Source organism: Chroicocephalus ridibundus, chromosome 8 (genome assembly GCF_963924245.1).
Source record: "Chroicocephalus ridibundus chromosome 8, bChrRid1.1, whole genome shotgun sequence".
NCBI classification, from domain to species: Eukaryota; Metazoa; Chordata; class Aves; order Charadriiformes; family Laridae; genus Chroicocephalus; species Chroicocephalus ridibundus.
Genome location: NC_086291.1, coordinates 5,584,959 through 5,602,758, shown reverse-complemented (window position 1 = coordinate 5,602,758; position 17,800 = coordinate 5,584,959). Strand labels below are relative to the sequence as shown.

At 50.0% G+C, this 17,800-nt stretch overlaps 1 protein-coding gene across 2 annotated transcripts in view; it reads right to left on the bottom strand.

Moving 5' to 3' along the window:
* Positions 1–4,058: 4,058 nt before the first annotated feature.
* PLPP3 (phospholipid phosphatase 3) overlaps positions 4,059–17,800 on the bottom strand; it is a 62,393-nt gene continuing 48,651 nt past the window's right edge. The window contains exons 5-6 of one of the 2 annotated variants that reach the window (XM_063343249.1): positions 11,337–11,513; positions 4,059–5,962 (exon numbers count right to left, since the gene is read on the bottom strand). In XM_063343249.1, coding sequence (XP_063199319.1) covers positions 5,837–5,962; positions 11,337–11,513 — 303 coding nt within the window. In that variant the 3' untranslated portion in view covers positions 4,059–5,836. The remainder of the gene's footprint in view (positions 5,963–11,336; positions 11,514–17,800) is intronic. The other variant, XM_063343248.1, reaches the window with a different exon arrangement.

Genomic DNA, 17,800 nt, shown 5'->3' with positions numbered 1-17,800 from the left:
CAAGCTTTTCACACCAGTTCCTGTACAAACCAGGTGATGGCTTTGTTGCATTTTATTCATTTTTCAGGTGGGAAGGAGAAGTCACCTTATTTCACGTTTTGCTATAGTTTTGATCACTTCAAGGAGTTCAGGAGCAGGCTGAATCCCCCTCAATTCCCATTTCTCCCATCCGTAGATGTGTGTGTGTGTGTGCGTATATGCGTATTTTGGTGGTTCTTTTTCTCAACTTTCTGCTGACACGTGGAAACACTAAAAGGTGTTTTTGTTAAATAACAGCCCGTTGTTCCTGCTGGTTATGAACCCTTCGCACAAAGCGAGATCAAACCCTGTGGAGTTCATGCCTTTAAACCCCGCAGATGCCGATGCCTTTGCCACCAGTGGTGAATTAGCTGGCAGCCTCGCGCCTCACGTGGCCCGAAACACAGCGCCGAGAGTCACCTGATGAGAGATAAACAACAACAACAAAAAGAAAAAGAAGAGCCAAGATGGTTATTTTCTGGGTTAAAGACAAAAATTAAATGCTGCGCGAGGCTACGCCACTATATATTAAAAGCAGCGTTGCCTGCGAGCTACCGCCGCGGCGGCAGTCGGCGGCTCTGGAGCAGGGCAGGAACCTGCAGAACGAGACTTTCTAAGGAAACCGGGAGATTTTCCCGGTGACTTCGCTCCCTTCTAGCTACAGATAGGATGGGGCGGGGATTCATCACAACCAGTCTGATGACTATTATCTGAACACACAAATATATATATATAGGTGTAGTCTGTGCCCCGAGGAAACTCAAGACGAGCTAACGCAGGCACTCCCGCGCCGGCTGGTGCCAGTGGGGGTGGCGTGCAAAGGTGATAATTGAAAGTTGTTGGGTTTTGGAGTTGGTTTGTGTGTTGTTTTCCCTCCGCTGAGTCAACAGGAGGTTGTTTTCTACCTCCTGCTGCCTTCGGTGAAGGTGACGGCTTCTGTTCAACCTTGATGTAGCTTGGTAAGGCAAGCAGTTGGCCATCGGGGTTGTGCCAGGACCATCACCCAGCACCCAGGGGACAAGGGTAGGAAAGTGTGGAGGAGACAGGCAGTGGCCCGCGGCTGCGGGCAGTCTACGGACCGTGTTTACAGAAGCCAGGAGCCAAGTGATTCACTTCATTCATAAAATCTGAACCTCTGATCTGGTCTCCAGAGGTAAAGCTAAACAGAAGGTCGGAATCACTTGCCTTTTGGGAGGAGAGCCGTGGACGAAGGCTGAGGGTGTGTCAAGAGAAAGGGGAGACCTGGGGGGGTGGGGGGAGAAATGCAGCTGATATGGGGTGCTGGCTCCAGGGACGGCCGTGCTGCACCCCAACCATGGACATGGGCTTGACATCAGCCCTCCAGCACTGCAGGACCTCAGCCCGAGATGTCCTCTGGCTCCAGGGCTGAATACTAGTTTTATCTTTACAAACAGCTGGATGAAAACTTCGGACACCCAAAACAAGGCAGAGCTCGGAGCATGAGAAAAACAGGTCTCAGCTTGCGGGCTGGATCTCCTCCCTCCCCCTCCCTCGATTGAGAACTTCATATCTGAAAATCATTGAGCAGAAGTACAACAGCTTCAGCCTCTGAAGGCTGCCAAGCATTCTTGCTGAGTGAAGCTCTTTAGGTACACCGAAACACGGCCGAACCTGGGGCTTGCGTAAACCTTTCTTACCCTGGAACAAAAGACCTGCTCCCATGGCAGTCAGGTGCACGCACGAATCCCTGCCTGCGAAAACACGCCGAACCGGTCTCTGTGCAAAAAAAGACAGGTTTGACCAGGTTCTGCCCCTTCTGCAGAAAGGCTCTGCCAGCCAGGCCCCAGCATCAAAGGCAGATGCTGCACTGGGTGCTCCACAGCCTCCGATTAGCATCGGCAGGAGCAGAGCCCAAATTTTGCAGCACTAAAGGCCACAACCAGCATCCAGCCTCGGGCTCCAGCAACGCGCCTTGTTTGCATGTACGCGCCTGAGTTTCTTCACCCGTCTCCCTTGCTGGGATAGCTGCAGAGAGCCCCAAAGTCTCCTGGCTGACCAGCATCCCCGCTGATGGGCGCTTGCGTGAAGGATCAACGTCACAGCGGCGCAAGGTGCAAGCTCCGGCTGGCACATGCAGATGCTGCTCGGGGACCGAAGCGGTTGCATCGGGATTGTAGCGTTCGTACGGGCTTGGGTTTGGCTTTTTTTCCATTTCACCCATTTCTCTCTCACTTCCTTCCTGCCCTGCAGGAAGAGATGGCAATTGATAAGCCCCGCCACCGTGCTCACGGCTTGCGGTACCTACACCCCCGCTCCTTTGGCTTTCACTTCTTTATGGGCTTTCATCGAAAGGCTCATTTAATATCCGTGCTCTTCCCTCCTGTAGCGTCTAAACATTTACGCCACCCTCTGCTAACCTAGAAAGGTCTCTGCAGTCCATGCCACCACCTATCGCCTTCTCCTCTCCGTGGCTCCAGCAATTATCCCTCCCCTATAACTTACTTCCCAAGCAGTGGGCAGGGGGGACCCCCGGCAAAGCTGCCCCCCTGCCATGGGTGGGCACGGGCTGCCGTGCGAAGCTGCCCTTACCCCCCGACCCCGGGGGGCACGGATGGGACCGGACAGCACAGGGGAGGCGGACGGGAAGCGGAGGAGGAAACGCCAGCGCTAAAACCATCGCTCAGCCAGAAATAGGACTTGGCGCTGCCGATGCTCAGCCCCGCGCTGCGACGTTCAAGCCTGTTGCCTTCCACGAATTTCTCCGCGGCCTTTTCTCCCTCTCCCCCACCTGACCTGCACATCCTGAGCAAGGTCCCACCACTCGCCGGCCCCGCAGCCACCGGCTCTTATCGCCTCCCGTGCCGTTTCCCCTCTTGACGCTTCTCCAAGCCCTCCTCTTTCACCCAGACATCTGTATTCCTGTTTTCTTCTGAGTCGCCGGGGGTTAAGATGCAAAGCAAACACTTTTCTCAGCCCTTTGCTGCACGCCAGCCAGCCCCGCACGTGACGACGGGGTGCCCGGGCAGACGCAGGGTTTTCTCCTCCCATCCGGCTTACTTACACCCAGGCACCATATTTACGGAGATAAACTGAGGATTCGCCCTCCCGGACATTGCCCCGAAGCTAAAGTCTCGCCTCGACGACGCACTCAACCCCCAAACGCTTTCAAATCACAGGCGGCACCACGAAAACTCCCTTCGCATTTAGGACAGGTGCGGGTTTACAAAGTTTTTCCACGCGTAATAAAATATTACTGCTAATTAGGATAATAATAGCAAGTGCTAGCTGAGTTCTGCCTGCTTAATTTCCACCTGCTACTCGTTTGCAGTTTGATGTGGTATTCGCTTCCTGTCGTGCATTCTTGCAAATCATCTCCCTGCCGCGTTATCTCGCCGATGCGGTTCACCCAAGGAGTGGCCGAAACGCAGCTCTGACCGTGTGTCACCACCGAGAACTTCATTTTCTTCTGTAGGAGGAAGAAAAAAATAATAGTGATAAAAAAAATCAAGGCTGCCTCGTAAGTGTGCACACGTGCGTATCGGAGCACATGTTTTTGTGGGCTTTTTTTTTTTTTTTCCTCCTCCCCTTCTTTTCCCCTTCCACCCACATCTTTGCAAGCCAGTGAGCTGCAAGTTTTTCGTTCAGCTGCAAAGTGTCTGTTTTTCATGGAAAAGGTGTTGGCGCAGAGCGTAGTTGGGAGCGTTCCCAGGCAGGGGCTGTCCAGGACACCCACCAGCGGGAACGTAGCTCTTCGGACTCTATTTTATTTCAATATTTCTTTAAAGCTCATAATATCGCTAAAGAGAAAGGGATGCCCTCAAGAAAAAGGGATTTGCTCAAAGACCGGGCAGAGCCAAGAGCAGTTCAATGAAAACCCACGAGCGTGTCCCCATCACACCCTCCCCAGCCAGGAGCTGGTGGGATGCCCATCAAAAGTGGCATCAGGTCCCTTTTTATCCAGATGTTCATCCTCATGCATCAAATCCCAAAGGGTCATCCGCAGTCACCCCTTCCAGCAGGAGAAGGTCAACCCAAAGGCAGAAGGCAACCCGCACCAGGAGGTTTAGTTGTGTTATGAGCTTTTATTTAAAAAGCACATTTATACAGCAATAATTTCGCAGATACAAACTTCAATTTTGTATTCTACAAAAGTCTTTGAATATTCTTCTCTTTACAAAATGGAACATTACAAAAATACAGACAATTTAATATGTTTTTTTTTTTTATACAAATGTCTCTAATTGTAGTTATTTTCATTAAAATATTACTACCACAGAACTACAATATTTTAGTCGACTATAAAAAAAATTAATTCAATGCTTTTTTAAGCAGCAAAATGTAAATAAACACAGGTCAGGACACAGTTTATAGTCATAGTGGATATATCTAAAATTGTTTCAGAAATAATATTTTACATAGTTAATTTTTAAGGTTTTATACATTATTTATATAATATTTATATATAAAAAAAAAACATCATAGCTTGCTATAGTTGAAATGATAGGACGGATTCTGTAAGAAGGATGTGCAAATGGCCGTTCTGCATGCTTTGCGGGATCCCTTTGCAAACGCGCTCTGTGAAAGGGCTGCAAACTGAGAACCTGTGGTTTCCGGGCAAAAAAAAAATAAAAATAATAAAAAAAATAAAAAATAATAATCATCATCGTCATCACACTGGATATAGGCACGACTGATTTACCGCCGGTGTCACCGAGCGGAGCACAGGACCTGGTACCTGCCGTGGCGTGCACCGGGGTGCCCAAGGGAGGAGGAGGAGGAGGAGGAGGATGATGATGCACAAACCGACTGACACCCAGGCTGGGACGTGCCGCCCAGCAGCCCGTCCCGAAACTGCAGAATAAAAGTTTCCCCAGGACTCAGCCCCGGGGTCGTAGTGCCAACGCGTCTTCGGCAGAGCCGCCGCTACCCACTTGCGAACCGCCAGCTCCTGTGGGCGCACAGAAAATCTGCTGTGATTTATTTTTTTTTTTTTTTTGGGAAGCGGGGGGGAAGGGGATGGAGGATGGCCAGGAAGCGGAGGATGCTCTTTCCATGAAGGGCCATTTGTGGGGGCTGCGCACGCCCCGGGGGCTCAGGCAGGACGAACCCTCGCCAGGGTGCGAGCGGAGAGGAAGAAATGTGGCTTCTCTGCGCGGAGGATGGAGTTATTCAGCCTCACTGCGCGTCTCAGGACTGCTCGTTAAAGGCGTGTGTAGTGTGATCAGAGACCCTTCGGAGATCTTTGACCGGGCAAGCTTCTTCTAAACTAAGTCACAGTATGGAATAGAGGAGGCAAAAAAATAAACTAGTATCAAAAAGAGAAAAAAAAGCAACTCTTACAAACCATCCCAGATCTTGACTCAGTGCTGTTTCTCGTATATAGTGCTATACAATTTAGTCGTGAGTTGTTTGTTTTTTTCCTCGCAGGCATTGGAAATCTTCATAGTAAAAAAAACAAAAAAACCTAAGATGGCCAGCTTTCCAAAAATCCCTTAGTGTTCATTAGGCTATGAACAATTTGGCGTTCACTACAACATGAACACTCAAACCAATTGCACATCCAGAACTCCGGCACCTCTCTTTGTTTGTTCGGCTTTTGCGTTTTGCGTTTTTTCCTTTCTCATCGTCGCTTTTGACTTAGTTGACCACCACCCCTTTCATCCAAATGTCGCAAGTTGAAAAGACCACAGAGTAAGACTTTACTGGTCGGGCAAGAAAGTCTCTCCCTACATTCTACTGTCTGATGAGATTTGAGAGCAGCAGGTAGTTGCTGTCAGCAGTCATTTTTTCGCAAAAAAAAAAATAAAAAAAAAAAAAATTAAAATAAAATACAACACCCATCCAATTTCTCAAAGGTCTACACCATGTTGTGATGGTTATTCCGCTCAATGATGTCCACAGGTGAAAGGATCTCCTTCCGGATGGGCGGTGGAGGCAGGCAAGTCTTTGTCTTGGGCTTGAAGAGATCTGAGACGTAAAACACCTGTAGGAATAAGCAGAAAAGGCAAAACTTAGCCACACCAGGTGATACTTTGTTCAAAAGTTTGGTTTACAGACTATATACATATCTTTAAGCTGCAAAAATAGCACTTTTTGTGCTATTGAATGCCTGCCCGTAACACTGATGGCTGTGAAATCCCAAGCGCCTGCTCCCACCTTTCTGTACAACACGGAAAAAGGCTCAGACCTCACAAAACACAGCCTAAAAACATTACAGAACAGTTTTATTTCTCGCTGCATAATCACCGAGGGCAAACACCCAAACCTTTGCTGATGGGGTTGAAAAGCCAGGAAACAGATACACGGCCCACACTCCAATAAAATAACAAAGGTCTCCAAAGGGCAGGCCTGACTCATGGTGAGTGGTTTTAGGGACGGAGTCGGCGTGAAACAATTCATTCAGACAGACATCAGGTAGGCAATTAAAAGCTTTCAAATCCAAGCTGCGTTAAAAGTGATCAGCAATGAGTCAACAGCGAGTGATGCTCCCTCCTCTTGCCCCACCAAGGCACCGGTACAGAGCCGGGGTCTGGTCCTAAAGCCAAAGCCTAAGGAGAGGAGGAGCTATTCCTGACTACTTCTTCCTAAATATCCCGTGATGTAACCCCTCTCCCGGATGTGAAAAAGCCACTGCTTGGCAATTTCGGGAGGCAGAAACACAATAAGAAACAAAGTGCTGGGAGGAAACTTCCACATCCTCCCTTGGCAGCCGCTGCACAAAGCTTATCGGTCCTGCCGGACCGGGGCACTTTCTCCCTTGCCAAACCTCAGCCTCACGCCAGAAGGGAAAAGAGTCAGACAGCGCGGATGCTCTGGACAGGGCAAAAAATGGTGGGGATTCATCATTTTGTCAGCTGGCACCAAAGCCCCGAACTTTGGTCCTGCAGCCGACTGCCTCGGCCAGCCCAAAATTTGCCGTCTCATCTCGGACATCCCGAAGCACCGATAATTCACACCCAGCTGTGGGTTTGCTGAGCCGCGGCCCCAGGCGGAGCAGCACGCCGCGCTTGCGGGAATTAGCGGCACATTTTATTTTGCTCCCCCGGTACTCGGACGCAAGATTTAAGCAACAAGATAAATCAGGGGAAAAACGTCCAAGGTGCTCAAAGGAGTAATCGTAGGTTAATACACCCAGGCTGGGTAAACAGGGAGGGAGGAAAGGTTTTCCCCATCGGCATCTCCACATTTTCTAGCTACCCAGAGCCCTACGCAGCAGGTCTAGTTTTTCCCTTGGAAACAACTTTTGCAGATAAGGAGCTGGGCCGAACAGCCAGCGGACCTGCTGTCCGCGGCAGTTTACTCCTACAACTACAAGCGGGGATGCAGGAAGCTGAGCCGTTGTTGCTCGGCTTTTATTGCTTCGTGGAAAAGCAGGGAAGGAGCTGACATATAACCCAGCTCTTGTTTCAGCGTACGTGTTGCCGTCTGGCCACCTAGTTGTATAACCGAGCTGATAAAGTTGTTTACAGGGCATCCAAGTGGCAGCATTTGGTTAAATAACAGGATCCAGCCGAAGCCGCCGAGGATCCCGAGCTGGAGTCTGGCTTCTTGCTGCGGCGTCGCAGTGTGAAAGCGCGTTGAACTGCGCTGGCAATGGTTTGCTTTTGGGTCGTTAATAACCGTAAAACTCCCGGTCCGGCGCATTTCTGATGCCATCTCGCTCTCTTGCCCACCTCGGCGAGCTGGATTCAATCAAAAAGATGTCCGATTTCTGCACCACGATAGCCGTGACAAATCAATTTATGGGAGGAGATTGCCGAGCGCAAGAAGCGCACAGGGATTACACCGAGCCTGGTCCTTATTTTGGACAGGAATGAGTTATGGCGGAGGGTCATCCTGGGTATTTTAGCTTTTACTGCGCCGCTTTTTCAGGTTTTAATTCAGAGACTGGGTAAGAGGTTTCATTTCTCCTTAAACCGTATTTCACTGTAACATGGCTGGAGGTTATATAAACACTTATAGGAATCATGAAACGTGATCTTTGGGGGTTAAAACAGTGCGTTAAATCCTTCTAATGCTTGAACAGTTTAACACAAAAAAGGACTAATAAACGTGCAAAGTTTTTCACTTGGATTAGCTCCATTTCCTGTAGAAGGTGCTCTCCACCCATAAAGAAAACTTGACAGCAGAAGACTGAGCGCGTATTATACGCAGTAAGCCTGTATCTTACACTGCCGCTTCACAATTCCTATTCCTTTTCATTATATTGAAGAAATTCTTAATCACAGAGAGGTTAAAACAACTCATCTAAGCTACCCAGAGCAACACCAGGAGCGCGTCCTTCCAGCGTCTCCCCTTTTCTCTCTCCCTCGGATGAGGCATAAACTACAGGACACATAGCAGGCTGCCTACAACACGCGTAAAAACTATTTCCATTTAAGAAATCCTCATCGTATTTCACCCTGGATCCAAGTCTGAATGTTTCATCAGCTGGAAGCGCTTGACACTAATGTCTTCTGCTTGTTATTTCAGGCACTGAAGGACAAACGTGTCTGCAGCAGCACAACCTGGATTTAAACTCCGGCAGCCCTCAGAGATGAAACCCACAATTGGTTTCTACTGAAAATTACAGCCTGATAACTATGGGATTTTAACGGGCCTTGACTACCATCGAAGCGGGCTCCTGGAGGTTTTGCTGGTGGAAGGGGTGTCTGGGAGCACCCAGGGTGGGTTGGGGGTGATGAGTCTTCAGGTCCCTCCTCCTGCTTCACAGCATCCCAAGGACGAGAGCCGGATCCCAGACATAGGACATACCAGTAACTGCTCTGACGTACCAGCAATGTTAGCAAAAAGCTGCTAAGCTCTACGTTTACTCCAGGGAGTCTCAGGGCAGCTCTTTCCCTTGTCCCTTGCTGCCACCTTCCAAAAGGGAGGAAAGTCTGCCGGCCCCTCCTGGGCAACAACGGTAGGTTTGGGAGAACAACATATTGCTGGTTCTTCACAAGCTGATGAAACGGGACGAGGACTGGGTTTAAACCCTGCCCAAGTCCTAAACTGCTGCCTGAGATGTCCCCAGCCACCAAGCCATGTCTGCAAAGGGTTTGGAGCCCCCTCCACGAGCCGGCTGGGAAGAGCAGCGCAGGTTGCCCTGGGCTCGCAGGCAAACCCGAGCCTGCCTGTAAAATTCCAGGCAGCTGCTTCCTATGTCGGTTTACCTCGCCACAGGAAAACCAGCCCAGCACCGCCGCAGCCTCCCCTTCCCAGTCCAGCTCCCAGCTGCCGGAGGGCCGGGAGGGGACGGCCAGCCCTGCCTGCTTGTCCCAGCCGGGAAGCATCCGGACGCCCATCCCGAGCATCCGGAGAGCTATTGTCTTTCTGAAACCGCTGCTGGGATCCAGGAATGGATCGCTTGGTCCCTGCTCCCCCTATATATTGTTGTTATCCCACCTCTCAAGCAGAAAGGCACACGGAGAGGTAAATACCCCCCCCGTCAAACTACCTGGCGATGTGCGCTTGGTGTCCCGACAAACCCACACGATCCAAATTCAGGCACCTGGACTGCAACAAGCTCCTCCATTGCTCCCCACATCGCTCAGGGTCTTTGCCAGGGTTTGGAAAAAAAAAAAACCCTGACAATATCGGTATGAAGGACACGAGACCTGTAACGCTGTTGCAGAGGCTTCTCTAAGTTTCCCCTCTCTAAATCTGCCGGCCCTGCATGGGACATCGGCATCAGGCAAGAGCAAAACCCAACAGCTACCGCTCAGAGAGTTAATAATACTTCATAAAAAAAAAAAAAAACAAACCCAAAAAACTTCCCGACAATGAGATTTTTTGTCTTGGCTTTGGAATATTATCAGTGAGTGGAAAGTACATAAATAACCTATTTTCTCTCCTTGCAAAATATAACATTAGCGAACTTAATTCCTTGCCTCCAGGGCTGCTTTACTTTTAGATCAGTCATAAAAAAAAAAAACAAAACAAAACAAAACAAAACACACAAAAAAAAACCCCAATCCAAGAAAGTGGTAAGCTGTTAAAAATCTTGGTTTCAGGAGTTTGTACAGACACAGGAACGTCCATAACCCCCGGCCTCTTTGTTCCCATGCGCGGCAGCCGCCCGACCCGGTGCCCCCCATCCTGCCTACTTTAAACATTTCCATGTGTCACGTCGAGTTAGAGGGCTGCGCAATCAGGTCGCTCTTTGGAAAGCAAATTGCATGAGAACAAGCCCGGCAGCCGCAGACAAGCGGGCACGGCTTTTGTTCGCCTTTTTCTCACGAGCCCTTTCGCTACATTAAAAACCCACCAGCAGCAAACGAGGCGCCCAACAAACGAGGCGCCCAGCCTCCCCTCGCCGGGCAGACACCGGCTCCCGCTCCCAGGGGACGGCTTTTGGCTGGCTTGTGCAGGGAAGAGCCGTCTTAATCCCAACTACCCCAGACTCCCCATTTGGGTCCTGGCGGAAAGCCTTGCAAACGAGCTGGTGCTCGTTACCGAGAGCAGCTGGAGAAGGGCTATCAAGATGATCAGGGGGTTAGAGCAGCTCTCATATGGAGACAGGCCGAGAGAGTTGGGGGTGATCAGCCTGGAGAAGAGAAGGCTCCGGGGAGACCTGAGAGCCCTTTCCAGTATCTGGAGGGGGTCCACAAGAAAGCTGGAGAGGGACTTTTTACAAGGGCACGTAGTGATAGGACGAGGGGAAATGGCTTCAAACTGGAAGAGGGGAGATATAGATTAGATATTAGGAAGAAATTCTTTACTCTAAGGGTGGTGAGACACTGGAAGAGGCTGCCCAGAGAAGCTGTGGCTGCCCCATCCCTGGAGGGGTTCAAGGCCAGGGTGGACAGGGCTTGGAGCAACCTGGGCTGGTGGGAGGTGTCCCTGCCCAGGGCAGGGGGTTGGAACTAGATGGTCTTCATGGTCCCTTCCAACCCCAACCATTCAGTGATTCTAAGCGAGAGGGAGATACTCTTCCTTGTCTGAACGCCTTTTCAGTGCCCCGAGCTGCCCACGCAACAGGCCCTTTGCTCAGGAGCCTCAAGGCTGATGGGGTAGAAACCTTAAATGTTGTATTTTTGGCTGAATGTGTTGTTTTTTTCAGTGGGGGACAAGAAGAATTGCTTCAGCCCTCCAGCACAGCAGCTCTGCTGCTTGCAGGGAGGGGAAAGTGCCCATCGGAGCACCCATCATTGGGCTGGTGGGATGCTCTGCGCTCAAACCATGGTCCAGCTGCGAATGAGGATTCTCACACAGGGATGACACCGGCCTGAGCCCCTGGAGCATTGTGCCTCCTGCCACTTCCCCAGCTGCAACAGGGGGTTACGTGAGCTCGCAGCAGCGTGGGTGCCCGCTATTCCCCTGGGACCCCCACCAGCATCCCCGCTGCCCCTCCTTGCATGGTTTGCCATACTCACCACGCAGTAAGCCACCAGGGCTCCCTGTGCAAAGCCAGCCAGCACGTCGGTGGGGTGATGCTTGTGGTCCGACACACGGGACAGGCCGGTGTAAAACGCCATCATGATGAGGGTGAACTGGAGGAGGGGACGGAGCAGACGGGCTCCCTTCCACGTGAATCTGGCCTGCAGATAAAACTGCAGGGAAAAGGAAAAACAAGCAAACAAACAAAAAAAAAAAAAAAAAAAAAGAAAAAGGTTGCATTAATTTGAGGGCAGCAAAGGAGAAGCCGTGCCCAAAATGTGCGCACATGGCAGCAACCGCTCTGTGGGGCTGGCCGTGGGGTACCTTCATCCCCGTGGCTCAAGGAGGGGGGAGTTGACAAAGAGGGAGGATGCTCTTTACAAAATTGTGGCCTCCATCATGCAGAGGGGAGCAGAGATGAAGGGATTTTTAACCCGTGGAGTGGATGCGGGCAGAGGTGGAGGGGTACAGCCTTTCCTTGCTGAGCCAGGGTCAGAAGCTTGGGACCTCGGGACCTCCTGCATCCCAGCTCACCCTCCAGCCCCACTTCAGCCTCCAAGTCCATCACGGTCACACGCAACATCCCATCGGGCCGAGTAAGGAAATTCCTCCCCACTTAGTGCATAACGGAAGCAAGTTCCCAAACTTGGGACACTCAGGACCCACAGCATCTCTCGGAGGAAAACCAGGATTCAACGCAGCATGACGCACCTCCAGAGCCCGCTCCGAAGATTTCCGGGCACAGCCGCGGAATACAATTTTGTGGATGCAAAAGGCAATCCTCTAACATTGCCACCACGTTTCCCAGCCCGAGCCCTGGGGTTTGCAGGGGCACAGCGCGCAGCCGCCCCGCCGCACGGGAGGGGAAGTCACTCCTACCCAGCGAGGGAAAAAGCGAGGTGCCGGCTCGACCCGAAAAGGCGAAGGTGACGTGACGTCAAATGGACATTGACCCCTCCTTGTGACTATCTCGGGTCCGTTTCCGCTTCGGCCGGCGGGCACGGCCGGTTCCTGTGGGAACCGGGAAGCCGGGCGGGAAGAGAGGACAGGAAAACGGCCACCCGCTGCCCACGGATGAGCGGGGCCGGGTGCAGCGCGGGGAGGAAAGCTGCGGGAAGGGAGGGACGTCGCAGCAACCTTGGGGCTCAGGGAGGAGGGAGGCACTCGATGGCCAGAAGAGTGTAAAAGTGCCTGGAAAACGCTGCTCGGCTCCTGCAGCTGGGACCCATGGGCTCAGCCACGGCAGGTATTTTTCTGCCTGCTCCTAAATGAAGCGTTGGAAGCCAGACCCAGCGTGCTTGGTGGGACTCTGTAACATCAGAGGTCTGGAAAGGGGTTTAATACCCATTTACGATCCCTTTTACACACCCAGAGCAGTTTACACTGCCTTGATATAAAAGGGAACGAAGCTCTTGCTGGGTTCCCTGAAACCACAAATAACTTAATGACACCATTTACCTATAAAAGCAGAATTAATCGGAAAGCTGATAAGGGGGAAGCATCGCTTTAGCCAATTTACTATGTTTGGCTGCTGCATAAACATGATATTTACCCCTTTTTGGAAAGAACACACACTGGGCTCTTTAGAGGAAATGAAACATCACGCCATTTGAATGGAGCAGATGCTCCAAATTATCCAAATTGTTAGCCAATTAACATGGAAGAGAGCAGTACCAAAGCAGCTCGGTGCTGGCTAAATGCACATTATGATTCTAGGGAATATATCTGCAAACCAGCCCGAGGCTGGGAACGGAGCCACATCACCACGGCACACACCCCACACCATGAAAATTCCTGCACGCGACGCTACGGGACGAGTTACAGCTCCCCAGATCCCCCCAGCAAACCCATACTGGTGTAGCCCAGCTAACGGACCACTGGGCTGGTTCTTTAGTTTGTGAGGATAATTTATGTCATCTCAGGAGAAAGAAAAGTCAGCTATCAATGTATCAAAACTAAGAGGCACGTTCTGTCCAGAAAGATCTAAAAAAATAATAATTAAAAAAAAAAAACCAACAAAAAACAACAAAACCCAACACACCCAACAAAAATCTCAGCACCGACGAGGAGGTGATTTCCCTCCAGTTGAAATGCAGCCATCGCTGAGCTGGAACGCCGGAGCTGTGAAATAGCACAACTCCATCCTGCGCAGTCACTTGCAGTGATTTAACAGCAGGCACTTCACCCTGCAAGCAAATATCTACGCGGTTCATTAGCCGGGAAACGGCATTTTTAGTTTGCAACGCTTAGGCTGGCTGAATTTTCATTGCCATAGTATTTGTGCACCCGGTGACCTGCCACAGAGTAAACTGTGCAGGCAGGATACTCCTGGGAACTATTCAGGGAAGATGGAGACGGGGAGCTGAGGTTATCTTTGAATACAACTTCTCAGTGTAGAGACAACGTCCCTTGAAAAAAAAAAAACAACCAGCATTTACGGAGAATAGCATTTTTAATGTGTATATATATATATATATATATTTATATAAAAAAAAAAGTATAAAATATGCTTCTACTGACATGGTTTAGGGTCAGGATTATTTTCAGGTCTAAGAGTCTCAGCCCAGCCCAGGTAACAATGCAAAACTCAGGTTCCAGTATGCTGTTACAGAGCAAAATTATCTTCAAGTATTACATCTTACGGACTATTACTCTTAGTTCTACCAGGAAGACTTGAAACCTAACGTCTTTCTTTAGTCTTGAGGCTCTATCGCCTCAAACCCCTTAAGAAAGAAATTTGCTGCTGGATAATTTGACATTTTTTTCCTTTTTGCACAGCCTTGACATCCCCTCAGATCATTCCATCCCACAAGCTTGGGCTAAAAACAGGTCCTCTACAGGTGAGGAGGCAAAGTATCAATTAAAAATTAGCAATAAAAAGCTAAAACCGAGTTTGAACACGTAATCAAGCAGACACGTCTGGGGCTGAAGCCATTTAAAAAACACACTTGTTTGTATACTGCATACCACTCCTTCAAAAGCACAGCTGTGAACTGGGTGCCTAATCGACAGGCTTCAGCCCTGGAAAAGGTAGGCAAACGCAGCGTGGCACCTTCGGGGGTGTGCCGGGTGCCCCCCAGGTCCCCAGCACCCATCTCGCACCCACACCTGCACATCTTGGAGGAGTAAAACCCACCCGAACAGACGCGCCTCAAACGCCGCACCACCAGTGTGAGGATCTCGACTGAGCTCCTTTTACTGCCGCAATAAGATTCTTGGAGAAGTTGCTCGTTAGTTCCCCATTCATAAGGGGAAAAAAAAAAAAAAAAAAGGGAAAAAAAAGAGAAGGAGAAAAAAAAAAAAGAGGATAACGGCACTTTTCATATTTCACGGGCAATTTGTGAGCGTGCAGTACACCAGAGACCGTGCTCAAACAGCAGGGTGCTGAGATCCCATAAGTACGTTAAAGGTGAGCCTTGGGGTGCTCCAAACTTTGCCTCTGCCCTCAGTATGAAAGAAAAACCGAGTTAATAAGAGAAGGTCAAAAAGCGAAAGGAGAGCGTGGGGGCTGAAAGAATCAGAATTTCCCTAAACCGGGATTTAGTGCTATTACTAAGAAATGGGAAGTTCCTGGAAATTTATCTGAAAGCCTGCTTTTGAAGGCTTTTTTTTTTTTTTGTTTTTGTTTTTTTTTTTTTGAAACCTGGGAGCAAATCCGAAGCGCTGCCTGCTAAGGCCCGACAGATTTGGACAGGAACATTGGGGCTGGATGGAGCCCTTCCTGGGAGGTGGTGGAGCAGCAAGACCGCAACCAGGGTGGTTATTTCCACCACAGACCATCACGGGGCAGCGATAGTCAGGAGGAGCATCAACAGGAGCAAGGGCGGATGGAATGAAACGGGATCACACAGAGAAGGAGTTATTTGGAACTCCCATCCACTGTCTCCTGGCAGAGGCCGAATTACCACAAAGCAGATGGCTTGAAGGACGTCACATTGCTCTTCTTCTGCCAGGGGACTTCCACAGTGTTGGTGGGGACAGCCCGTGGCCACACACAACCTCTGAGCAAACCCATCAAGGAGGAGCTGGCAGGAGACATGGGCTAAAAGCATCACCTCCAGCCTCCGGGGGCTTTCTGCCATGCAGAAATCCCGTCCTGTTCACACTAACCCCACCGCGACGCTGAATTCCATCAACCACGTCCCTTAGTCACAGCTAAGGTTTCCTTCTGGGAAATGGCCGGTCCTGTTGCCGACTGTCTGACCTGAAGTCACCTCCATCTCCAGCCCCATCTGCAAACAGAGCGGTACCCAAAGCGGTATGGGGCCAAAACGCCTCAAACCCAAACTCACCCCAACATAGCACACTGGGCAAAGCCAGCTGGAGGGAGGGGAACTGCAGAATTCAGTTTTTAGCATCAAGCTGGCCAGAAGACAAGGCCAGCAGAAGGGCAAAGACCTCCCAGCACCGAAGGGATGTGCTGTTTGCTTCTTCCCTGCCTTCGCTGAGCATACAGCATCCTCCCACCCCGTCGGGAATATCCCCATCCCATATCCCCATCAGCTCTGCAACGCGGTTCACACCTCGGCCCTGGCCTCTCATGTAATTCCAGTTTATTCGCTTACTTAGGTCACTGCTAAACTTGACTCCAAGTCCACAACCACCACAGAGTTTCCTTCACACAGGCACATCATCGCTCAGCAGCACCAGGGCACTGGGACCTTCTCCACCCTTCAGCGAGAAACCCCAGTGCAAAGATAAGAAAAACCAGAAACATCTCTAGTTTTTCATATAAATGAGTAGAACGCACTAAAACCCAACCTGATCTGATGTCTTCAGCCTCATCCACCAACACGCACTGGTGCAAGCTACCCTGTTTTACTCCTCTTTTATCCAGAATCGGCTAACATCGCTGAGAGATATTAATTTAGGTTTTTCTGCATCGTCTGTGTAGTTTCAGGCGACTTTGTGCCATTAAAAAAAAAAAAATAAAAAAATTTAAAATTAGAATTATGGTCTCATGTGCTAGAGGGGATTGGAAAGCCCCCATCGCTCTCTGCAAGGACGCCCCTTGTCCAGCAAAGCAAACCCAAGAGGTATGGGTCAGGTGCAGAACGCTGTGTGGAATAAGCTGTTACATACCTCCTCTTTCCTCAGCCTGCTATAAATATGTATTACGGACTCGCTCAGCCAAGCAGTAACAAAGCAAGGAAAATTAAGACAAAGAGGATTACCCAAGCGTAATTTCCCCTTTTAAATTTTTTTTTTATACAAAGGCCTGATGCTAATTGGGTATTCTTGGTGACAAGAAGGCTGCGAGAAACTTAGCCCTGAAGTCTCAGTGTTTAGAACTAAATCCCAGGAGATTTTACTGTGTTGCAAGTGCCTTTCCCTGGAACTTTTCCTCCAAAGCCCTCTGGGGCTTGGCATCTATCCTTATTTTCCTACTGGGTGCGCATGGCCAAATTCTTGATGGATGCTGTGCAGGGAACAGGGATACTACAGGTGATGGGGAAGCCATGGTCACCTATCCACTGGCCACCAAACGCCCAAGAAAATCCAGGCCCACGGTGCAGGCGAAGCCCCGTGGGATGCGTGGGAATCCAGGTATCTTCTAATAGACCGACTAAAGCTTTCTGGCACCCGTCTCCATCAGGTGAGACAAACTTGAAAACATTATAATTGAGAACGGGCTCTAAGAGTGAAGCCAGGGAACGCCAGGAGAGACGGGAAGTGACTTATCCTCGAAATATGAAGTATTGTTCAACAGGGAACGCACTCAGGACGTGGGCTGATGAGCCAAGCTTCTGCAGCACTCGCTCAGCCCCGCAAATACCCCAACTCTGCAAAGGCTCCCGGCAAACTCCCGGCACCCAAAGCGCGGGCAGCAACCTGCTGCGGCACAGCCCGCACTTCCCAGGAACCGGAGAACAACCGGGTTTTTTTTTTGACTGAGATGATTTAACGATTAAATCCATCCTAACCCACCTCCTGCAGACGTTGGCATGGTGGATGCCACATGTTTAACCAGCCTTCCAAAAATCTACTCAATCACCACGTTGGACAAGACAGTAGGGGTTTTTTTTTTTGCATTAAATAAAATCCCTCCGGGTTAGTATAACCTCTTTTTTTTTTTTTTTTTTAAATTCTTTTGGGGTATTATCAGCCTCTCCAACATGACAGATTTTCTGTCTCCCTTTTTCTCTGAGATTTCTTGTTCAGGCTCTAGCAGTGGCCAGGGAGCCGGAGTGATGGAGAACGGGGTGCTGCGAGACAAGTTAGAATCGCAAAGTGATTTAGGTTGGAAAAGGCCCTTAAGATCATCATTTCCTTGCCTCCGATATGCACCACGTCACACTGTCTTGTCTCAAGTTGCTTTTTCCTCCCTTCAATTTATGACCGAAGACTTGGGGTAATTTTTCCCCTCACTTTTTAAGGCGCAAGGCAGCTGGAACAGCCGGTCAGATGGAGCTTGCTACCAACATTATCCCAGTTTTGGGACAAGGAAAAAAATAAAATA